Source organism: Octopus bimaculoides, chromosome 22, assembly GCF_001194135.2.
Source record: "Octopus bimaculoides isolate UCB-OBI-ISO-001 chromosome 22, ASM119413v2, whole genome shotgun sequence".
Lineage (NCBI taxonomy): Eukaryota > Metazoa > Mollusca > Cephalopoda > Octopoda > Octopodidae > Octopus > Octopus bimaculoides.
The window spans coordinates 27957211-27968345 of record NC_069002.1 but is presented as its reverse complement, the minus strand read 5'-3'; the positions used below and the strand labels follow the sequence as shown (position 1 = coordinate 27968345).

Below are 11135 nucleotides of genomic sequence, written 5' to 3'. Positions count from 1 at the left end.
TTAGTGAATGGAGTAAAACGCATGTTAACTGCATACTTTTATTTCCAACATATGTTTCGAAGATTACAAATTATACCTTCCATAGGAATCAGTTAAAATGTCTTACGTTTATGCTGGTTCCCATGCATTTCCCTGAAGAGAAGATTACATTCTTAACAACATCACCGATTCCTATGGAAGGTACAATTTGTAATCTTCGAAACATATGTTAGAAATAAAAGTATTCAGGTAACATATGCGTTTTACTCCATTCACTAAATTTATATATACTCAAGTACCCAAAATAACAAGGAGTTTCTACCTCATAAACAGGAGTTACACCACAGTCATTTTGTGATCTTTGCTACCCTGGTATCTATTATCTAATTTATTTTGTCCGAGTTATTTGTTTATTAGGAGAAAATAAATACATATAATAAAATATATATATATATATACTGATGTATATACTGAATATTTTTTTTATCATCCCTAATGCGCCTACCATGATAGGAATTGTTTCTGTTTTTAGACTCCACATTGAAGTTACCGTTCTTTCCAGATCTTCTATTATTATTATTATTATTATTATCATTAAGGCGGCAAGGTGGCAGAACCGTTAGCACACCAGGCAAAATGTTTAGCGGCATTTCATCTGCTTTTACGTTCTGAGTTCAAATTCCACCAATGTTGACTTTGCTTTTCATCCTGCCGGCGTTGATAAAATAAGTACCAGTGAAACGCTGGGATCAATATAATAAACTCAATGGGGGGGGGGGGCTACTTTATTACATCAACCCCAGCATTCAACTGGTACTTATTTTATCGACTCCGATAGGATCAAAGGCAAAGTCGACAGTGATGGAATCTGAATTGAGAACTTGAGCACGGATGAAGTACCACAAATCATTTTGCCCAGCATGTTAACGATTGTGCAGCTTGCCACCATATGCAGAAATGTTTAATATACTTGTGCGCCTTTTATGCCATCAAATACAGAAGATTTTGTTGTTTTTTTTTCTATTTGGAGAAGAAAAAAAATCATACATGCTGAAAAAGTCCCATATTTTTCTAATGCATAAAAATAGACAAATATTAAAAAGTAACAAGCAAAAATAGATAAATAAATAAATAGATAAATAAATGAATAAATAAATAGCCAGTGTTTGCTATTGATTACTAACCGTCTGTGTTTGTGCATGATATTGAAAGACATACAAACTATGCCAGCCAAAATGCCAAAGAATGCAAGTACAGACATACTAAAGAACAAACCCTGAGGCACAACTCTGAGAAATCTAACAAATCTTGTATGATCTGGTGGTGGCTTCCCTCCTGAAAAAATATTCAGAAAGAAAGAATATATAAGGAAACATATTATATGTATTGAACAATAATGAAACATTTCTGTTTATATGTTTCATTTATGTATTTGTCTTACAAGGTTTCTTATTTCTTTATTGCCCACAAGGGGCTACACATAGGGGGGACAAACAAGGACAAACAAATGGATTAAGTTGATTATATCGACCCCAGTGCGTAACTGGTACTTATTTAATCAAACCCAAAAGGATGGAAGGCAAAGTCGACCTCGGCGGAACGTAGCAGCAGACGAAATGCCGCTAAGCATTTCGCCCAGTGTGCTCACGTTTCTGCCAGCTCACCGCCTTTGTTTTACAAGGTTTCTGATGTGAAATCATGTGTTGAAACAGATATTTTTTATATTTCAAGATGGTTTTTCTTTCTCTTTGCCAGTTAACCACATGCACTATATATTCGTTCTTCACTACAGCTTTATTATTATTCTTATTTTAATGTCCTTTGTCTCAAATCTTTCATCACACACACCTGTGACCTCTTCAGCAACTCTCCATCCCACATCATTATTATTATTTCCATTTATTATTAAAAGGTATTATTGAATGTTGTTTAGTTTCGACTTTTGTTTTGTACTTGAGATGATCATAAATATGTGAGTGTAGCAGCAAGCGAGACAGCTTGGTGAATAGAAAAAAATTATTATATAGGCACAGGTGTGGCTGTGTGGTAAGTAGCTTGCTTACCAACCATATGGTTCCAGGTTCAGTCCCACTGCATGGTACCTTGGGCAAGTGTCTTCTACTATAGCCTCGGGCCGACCAAAGCCTTGTGAGTAGATTTGGTAGACGGAAACTGTCCAACATTTCTCTCAGAGCGGTTACACTCTGTTGTGTGTGCACACTGACATTACACAGCCAGTGGAGCATACAAGCTTCATTTCTTTCAAGCCCGCGTATGTCCCCAACAGTCATACAGTCTACTTTTCACTCTGAGTGAGGGACCCTTTGTTACCAGCAGAGGTAGAAGCTTTCTGAACTTTACCCAGACTATTCTTATTCTAGTGGCAACGCTCTCTGAGCATTCACCTCCCACTACAGACTTGGTCACCTAGGTAGCAGAAGCTATCAACTATTTCTAGTTTCTCCCTCTGGCATGTGATGGAATCTGTTTTCTGAACATCTTTGGTGTTTATTGCCCCTTATTCTAGTAGCAATGCTCTCAGAGCATTCACCACCACTACAGACTTGGTCACTTAGGTAGCAGAAGCTATCAACTGCTTCTAGTTTCTCCCTCTGGCATGTGATGGAATCTGTTTTCTGAACATCTTCGGTGTTTATTGCCCCTGTGCATCTGCCACACACAAAAACTATCATCCCGGTTAACCTTCCTTTGATATTGCTGCACTTCTTATGTGTCCACAGCTTACACTGGGCACACCTTATGGAGTTTCTACCTACACCTTTTCTACAGATCGAGCAGGGCCATCTACCTGAAGGGGTTTGTGATTTGTCCACCTTCCTACTAACTAAAACTTTGGTTTTTGCTACATTGACTCTAAGGCCCTTCAATTCTAGACCTTGCTTCCACACCCGAAACTTCTTGTCTAGTTCTGGTAGTGATTCTACTATGAGGGCCAGGTCATCAGCATAGAGGAGATCCCAAGAGCAGCCTGTCTTGAATTCCTCTGTTATTGCCTGGAGGACTATGATGAATAAGAGGGGGCTGAGGACTGATCCTTGGTGAACCCCTACTTCTACCCAAAATTCTTCACTATACTCATTGCCGACCCTCATCTTACTGACACCATCCCTGTACTGGGCCTGTACAGCTATTACTAACCACTCATCTATCCCCAGTTTCCGCATTGCCCACCAGATAAGGGATCGGGGGACCCTGTCAAAGACTTTCTCCAAGTCAACAAAAGCCAAGTGCAGAGGTTTATCTATGCCAAAGTATTTCTCCTGCAGTTGCCTCACCAGAAATAAAACATCAGTGGTGCTTCTGTCTGGCACAAAACCAAACTGCATCCCATCTATCCTAATTCGCTCCCTAATTAGTTGGGCTATGACCCTCTCCATCACCTTCATCACCTGATCCAGCAATTTGATACCCCTGTAGTTATTTCTATCTAAAGCATCACCTTTACCTTTATCACAGTTGATTATGGTGCTGCTACAAAAGTCATCGGGTGTGACTCCTTTGTGAGCTACCTGATTTACAATACAGGTGACTAGACTATAACATAGTCCAATAACACCTATCCTATATAACACCTTGTGTTATATAGGATAGGTGAATATACAATCGAGACATTGTTTCCACAGGTGGCTGGTTGTACTCTTGCTTAATGCCGACCAGTTTTTCAAGTAAAGGATATCTTATTCCACACATCTTCAAACACACAAACCCAGCAATTTAACGACATGGGGGTTACTAACTACACTCCCATACACATAGATATAAACATACAGAAAATATTTAAACATGTATGTGTGTGTGTGTGTCTCTCTCTCTCTCTGCTCTGCATAGACATATTATACCTTTTTGGAATCAGGATGATCCCAGGATTGAAAATCTGCCCTTAATTTGCTTCTTGAGTATTGAGCATTGGAATCAGGTCTGAATGAAGATTTGTCATAAGCTAACAGTTGAAAATTCAAATTTTAAAAGAACCCTCAAAATTTGTGAACTTACAAGTTTTTCATTTAAACTGAATTTAAAGCAATACCATATTGGTAAGGTAAGACCATACTGGTAGGTTTACCAATAAATGCTTTATTATTATTGCTTTCTTTAGTTTTGGGCCAGAGGCCCAATTAGCCCTCCACAGGAGCTAGCTTAACAGTCTGCATGGAGTGTGGCTTTTAATCTAGTAGAACATAAAACCAGAGGAAATGCTGCAAAACATTTTGTCTGGAACAGTAACAATTCTCCCATCTCACTGCATTACTCCAGACTAATAATCCATTCAACTAAATAATCCTTTATACTAATAATCCCTTCTACTAATAATCCTTTCTACAAGGCCTGAAATTTGGGGAGGGAACCAGTCGATTACATCAACCCCAGTACTCAACTGGTACTTAATTTATTGACCCCGAAAGGATGAAAGGCAAAGTCAACGTCGGCGGAATTTGAACTCAGAACATAACGACAGACAAAATACCGCTAAGCGTTTTGCCCTGTGTGCTAACGATTCTGCCAGCTCACAACATTTTCACTCTAGATTAGTAATCTTTTCTACTCAAAGCACAAGGCCTGAAATTTTGAGGGAGGGGGGCCAGTTGATTAGATGGACCCCAGTATGCAACTGGTACTTAATTTATTGATGCCAAAACGATGAAAGGCAAAGCCAACCTCAGTGGAATTTGAACTCAGAACCTAACAACAGATGAAATGCTGCTAAACATTTCACCCGGTGTGCTAACGATTCTGCCAGCTCACAACATTTTCACTCCAGATTGATAATGACAAAACTATTTTACAAAATCCCTCATTATTTTCAAAAACTAAAAGAAGAAAAGGCAATGTATTTCAACAGAAATATGACAATGAAAGGGTTATGTAAACCAAATTATTAAAAAATCTCTCACTCTTTACTCAGAAAATATTGGGTCTGTTGGCATTTTTGGTCAGCTTAAAAATTTATCTATCATCTCAGTCATTGTCTCTCTTTACAATAATCTTCCCATTTTGTCTTTATCTCAGATCTTGTCTGTCGTATCTCAAACAGATTCTGATTGGTCAGTCAAAGCAACAGTGACGATGGTAATATTAGCAGCAACAAAGATGATGAGGATAACATAGTTTAGTAAATTTTTATGTAACTTACCTAGCCATTGTTCTTTATCTAACCAGGTGAGGTTATCAGTAACAGAATCATAATATCCCATTAAATGGTAAGTTCCATCTAGAATTGAAAAATGAGATTTACATTAATATCACTGTAATTATTACTTGGAAAGAAGAGGGGACAGGGTAGAAAGAAAGTGGGGAGAGAATGAAAGAAAGAAAACATCAGAAAAAAATGAAAAGGAGAGAGAACTCCAATATGCAACACATGTCCCCCTATATTTATGGCTTCAGAAGATGTGATCTTTGTTTTCCAGACAAAAAAATTACACCCTATTACAGCCTTTTATAATTTTGAGCAAAAGATCGGAAATAGCAAACTCATGTAAACACTTCTATTAATATTTATTGAGGTATTTCCTACAACCAAATAGTGAAATAGTCTGTTTCCCACACAATAGATTTGCTTTGTCCTGAATGATAGCCAACACAAACGTCCACCAATTTGTCACACACACACACTAACAAACATTTATATAGCATAAGCATGCAAAACAGTGCTCATCAGAATATAGATGTGTACATTTATTTCTAACATGTTCCTGTACATTAGAATGTGAAAGGCTTTCATTGTAGATATAGTCTTGAAGAATACATTTGTCTGTATACACCATCAATGTAACCACACACATACACACAGTTCATTTTGGTGTAAAGAAACACAAAGAAGTTAATAAAAAAGAGACATAAGTGCAGGAGTGGTTGTGTGGTGAGAAGCTTGCTTACCAACCACATGGTTCCAGGCTCAGTCCCACAACAACTTGGCACCTTGGGCAAGTGCCTTCTACTATAGCCGTGGGCCAACCAAAGCCTTGAGAGTGAATTTAGTAGACGGAAACTGAAAGGAGCCCATCGTATATATATATATATATAGTTCAAAAACACAATAACAAAAAAACAAAAAAACAACAAAGTGAGGACGTGATATGGATAGTATTATTGGACGCTCAGGAAAGGAAAGAGAGAGTGTATGACGTTTCGGGCGTAGCCCTTCGTCGGAAAGATGGAAAGTTCGGAGAATGGAAGAACGGAGAAAGAGGAAAATGGTACCGATGCCCACGAGGTTACATGATGAAAAGACCGGAAGAGGAGGTGGTGGGGGAAAAGTTCTTTCTAAGATAGGAGAGTGAAAAAGGGAGATGAATATCGGTGCGCGTGCGAAAGTCTGCGAGTGTGTGTGTGATAACAGAACGTGTGTGTGCGTATGTATGTGTGTGTGTGTGTGTGCATGGTTTGGTGGTTTATCTGTTAGTGTGTTTTATATATATATCTGTGTGTTTATGACCCTGTAACTTAGCAGTTTCACATAAGAGATCAATTGAATAAGTACCAGGCTGAAAAAAAAAAGAAAAAACTACTTGGGTCAAGTTGTTCAACTAAAATTTTTCAAGGCAGTGCCCCAGCATGGCTGCATTCTAACAAGTGAAACAAGTAAAAGATAATGGTTCTGCAATAAACATACACAGAATTGAATGCTTACTTATCATTTGCTCAATTTGTGTCAAAGCAATTCGGTCACCTTCTGAAGAGAAAGCTACATTTCCCTAAAAATGAAAAGAAACTTTGATAAAATCAAGAATTATTGAAAGCAATGCCTCAGTTCAACCACTTTTCAGGATTTCAAATATTTTAATTCGTTTTGCAAGATTCCTGATGTGAAATCCTGTGCTAAAACAGATATTGTTGTATTTCAGAATGATCATACCCGCCACCCCAATTAAACACAAGCCCTATACATATATTTGTTCTTCACTCGTTTATTACTGTTTCTATTTTATTATTATAATTCATGTCCATTGTCCAGAAATTTTCTATCACTCATCTGTGACCTCTTCAGTGACATTCTCTGAGGATGGAGTAAGTGGAGCAAGAACACACACAAAAATGAAAAGTGTTGCTGAAGAGGTCACAGATGTGTGACGAAAAATTTCTGGACAATGGACAGGAATTAGAATAATAAAACAAGAACAGTAATAAATGAGTGAAGAACAAATATATGGTGTGTGTGTTTATTTGGCAAATAAAAAAAAAAATTACCATCTTGAAATACAATATAAATATTTAAATGATTTCCAGAAAAATAGTGTTTAACATGTTGGCTCCCACATGTCCTGCTGGTAGGTCATGGTGGTATGTTAGCGAGTAGACCACCTGACCCACCAGTGGGTCATTTTTGAATTTCCTTCCTATGGGCTTTCTGAGAGGTACAGTATAGTGTAAAAATATTATGCGGTTCATGTCAAAATTAATCAACATATTATATTGGGACCCTGGGATAAAACACGAGGCTCAGGAGTCAACATGTTAATAAGTACAAGTGTGGCAGTGTGGTGAGAAGTTTGCTTCGCAACCACATGGTTTTCGGTTCAATCCCACCGTGTAGCATCTTGGGCAAGTGTCTTCTCCTACAGCCTCCGGCCAACCAAAGCTCTGTGAGTGATTTGTTAAACAGAAACTGAAAGAAGCCCTTTGTATGCATGTGTGTGTGTGTGTGAATGTCGTTATGTCTGTTTGTCCCCTCACCACTGCTCGACATCTGGTGTTGGTGTGTTTACATCCCTGAAATTTAGTGGTTCAGCAAAAAGAGACTGATAGAATAAGTAATAGGCTTTAAAAAACAATAAGTACTGGGTGCAATTTATCCAACTAAAATTCTTCAAAATGGTGCCCCAGCATGGCCACAGTCTAATGATTGAATGAAGTAAAAGAACAGATACAAACATGGCTGTATGATTAGAAATCTGCTTTGCAACTATAGGTTTTCAGGTTCAGCCCCACGACACAGCAGTGTTTGCCTTTGTCTTACCATGCGATTGGCTGTAAATACATGCAAATAATAAATCCCGGTTTCAGGTGAATTGCTATCAAAGAAATTTGAACCTTTTGATATATGATAATTCTGTTGAAATACACTGCCCTTGTTTTAATTGATTTTGAAAATAATGATGAATTTATTAAAATAACTTTGTCATTATTAAGCTGTTGTTTGGAACATAAATTAGCATGATATTCTGATGGAACGTTATAATTTAGATCAATTTAACCCTTTTGTTACCATAGGCGCAGGAGTGGCTGTGTGGTAAGTAGCTTGCTTACCAACCACATGGTTCCGGGTTCAGTCCCACTGCATGGCACCTTGGGCAAGTGTCTTCTACTATAGCCTTGGGCCGATCAAAGCCTTGTGAGTGGATTTGGTAGACGGAAACTGAAAGAAGCCCATTGTATATATATATATATATGTATGTGTGTGTATATGTTTGTGTGTCTGTGTTTGTCCACCCAACATTACTTGACAACCGATGGTGGTGTGTTTATGTCCCTGTAACTTAGTGGTTCGGCAAAAGAGGCCGATAGAATAAGTACTAGGCTTACAAAGAATAAGTCCTGGGGTCGATTTGCTCAACTGAAGGCGGTGCTCCAGCATGGCTACAGTCAAATGACTAAAACAAGTAAAAGAGAAGAGAGAGAGTATTTCTGTTAAAATACACTATCTTTCTTTCTATTACTTTTGAAAATAATGAAGAATTTATTAAAATAACTTTGAAATTGTTAAACTGGCATTTTGATGTAAGATTTTAATTTAGATCACTTTAACCCTTTTGTTACCATATTTATTTTGAAAACTCTGATTTTGTTTCAACTAGTTATGAAAATTTGAAGAATTTATTAAAATAACTTTGTCATTATTAATTAACTGGTGTTCGGGTGACAAACTTGCACAAAATTTTGATGGAACGTTCTAATTTAGCTGACTTTAACCCTTTTGTTACTATAAATCTGTTGAAATACACTGCCTTTGATTCAATTAAAACAATTTTATCATTATTAAACTGATGCTTTGGACATAAATTAACTCAAATGTTTCATGGAAGATTTTAATTTAGATGACTTTAACCCTTTTGTTACCATATATCTGTTGAAATACGCTGCCTCTGTTTCAAGCAAAACAATTTTGTCATTATCAAACTGGTATTTTGGACATAAATTAACATGAAATTTTGATGGATGGTTTTAATTCAGGTCACTTGAAAACAGGAAGTTTGTATCATATAAGGAGGGATGGTCTCAAGTGGGGTGGTATTAAAGGGGTGTAGTGTAATTCAAACAAATCTGAAGGAAACCAACTTACCGACACTCCTAGAAAACTTGTTGAATCCATTGCTGAATAAATTTCATCTGTAATATGCTTTTTATTGTAATCAAATTCGTCCAATGTGAGATTTTTCAATGCTAATCTGTAAGACAAAAAGAAAAAAACAGAGTTAATCTCCATTTCTGTCTATGTTCAAATACATTAGTACACTGGCACCCATGCCAATGTCGTCTCCTTCATTGGACACGAAACTCGGCTTGCGAAGACCTTTTGGGGCAAGCGAAAGCAAAATCGTGATGGCACCTGTGCCCAGTGTCGCCTTTCTGGCACTTGTGCCGGTGGTACGTGTAAAGACTTTCGAGCGAGATTGTTGCTAGTGCCGCTGGACTGGCTCCTGTGCAGGTGGCATGTAAAATACAGTTTTGAGCATGGCCGTTGCCAGTACTGCCTGACTGGCCTTCGTGCCGGTGGCACGTAAAAGCACCCACTACACTCTGTGAATGGTTGGCGTTAGAAAGGGCATCCAGTTGTAGAAACTCTGCCAAATCAGATTGGAGCCTGGTGTAGCTATCTGGTTCACCAGTCCTCAGTCATGTTGTTTGCACAGTTGGTGACGTCCTGTACCCATATATGCATATATATATATATATATATATATATATATACATACATAAATGTTAAACAATGAAATGAGTGCTCAACACTGCATTGGGGGATATATAATTTTTTTTATTTGCAAATTAAGGCTTAATTCCCAGACCGGCATGGTGAGTGTTTATTGAGCAAAAACACCTAAAGCTCCGCACGGCTCCGGCAGGGGGTGGTGGCAAACCCTGCTGTACTCTTCCACCACAACTTTCTCTCACTTTTACTTCCTGTTTCTGTTGTGCCTGTAATTCAAAGGGTCAGCCTTGTCACACTGTGTCACGCTGAATATCCTCGAGAACTACGTTAAGGGTACACGTGTCTGTGGAGTGCTCAACCACTTGCACGTTAATTTCACGAGCAGGCTGTTCCGTTGATCGGATCAACTGGAACCCTCGACGTCATAAGCGACGGAGTGCCAACAACAACATTCTATAATGAAACTCAAAAGCATTTACCTTGCTGCTGTTTTGTTTAGCGCTAATGCCACAGCCCACAATGCATCATAAGCAAGAGGAGATTCTGGGTATCCGGTGACTTGGCTTGTGTCAGTGACATTTAGTTCGGAGTCAAGACGTTCTTTATATCTTTGCGATGTCTGAAATGTAAAATGAGAAAGATAAAGAAATTTGAAATAATACAGTTATTCTGAAAGATTCGTTATTTTATAGGAATCAAAATGACCTTTCATAAAGGTTGTCTTGTAATTCTTACATTGAAGCATTGTTTACAATCATAAATGGTTGTTGTACTTTAAATGAGTCTCTGCCGAGACAAATAATTTTTGATTTTATTAGACAAGAATGAGGATCGTATTCTTATTACATTAAAAAAAATCCAAAGAGATTGTTGGTACAACTTGTATTATTTAGAAAAATCAACAAAAAGAAAGAGTAAAGTGAAAAGCAGAATGGAATATCCAGTCTTTTTTTGCAGGAAAAAGTTGACAGGAGGGAAATTAAAAAAAAAAGGACAGGAGAGTTTTGCATCCTCTGTTTGAGAAACTGGCTGCAACTGAAGGGAAACACAAGACAACATGAGCTTCATATGTAGACAGGAAATAGTAGGAGAGGAAAACTATGCAGAAGAGAAATGAGAAGAGAAGGAGATAGTTTCTTAAAAATTAAGGATGTAAAACTTTGATGTATTTCTTTTATATATATATAATTTAGAGAAAACCAACTATTAACAAATTCAACAATGAAAAATGTCATTCAAAACATCTAGAAAAACAAATATACCACAA

The 11135-nt window shown here is 37.6% G+C and overlaps 1 protein-coding gene across 1 annotated transcript in view; it reads right to left on the bottom strand.

The window, feature by feature from the left end:
* Nucleotides 1–11135, bottom strand: part of LOC106872098 (gamma-aminobutyric acid type B receptor subunit 1) — a 56613-nt gene that overhangs the window by 20173 nt on the left and 25305 nt on the right. Inside the window, exons 7-11 of the mRNA XM_014918957.2 lie at nucleotides 10348–10487; nucleotides 9281–9386; nucleotides 6632–6695; nucleotides 5132–5209; nucleotides 1164–1314 (exon numbers count right to left, since the gene is read on the bottom strand). Coding sequence (XP_014774443.2) covers nucleotides 1164–1314; nucleotides 5132–5209; nucleotides 6632–6695; nucleotides 9281–9386; nucleotides 10348–10487 — 539 coding nt within the window. The remainder of the gene's footprint in view (nucleotides 1–1163; nucleotides 1315–5131; nucleotides 5210–6631; nucleotides 6696–9280; nucleotides 9387–10347; nucleotides 10488–11135) is intronic.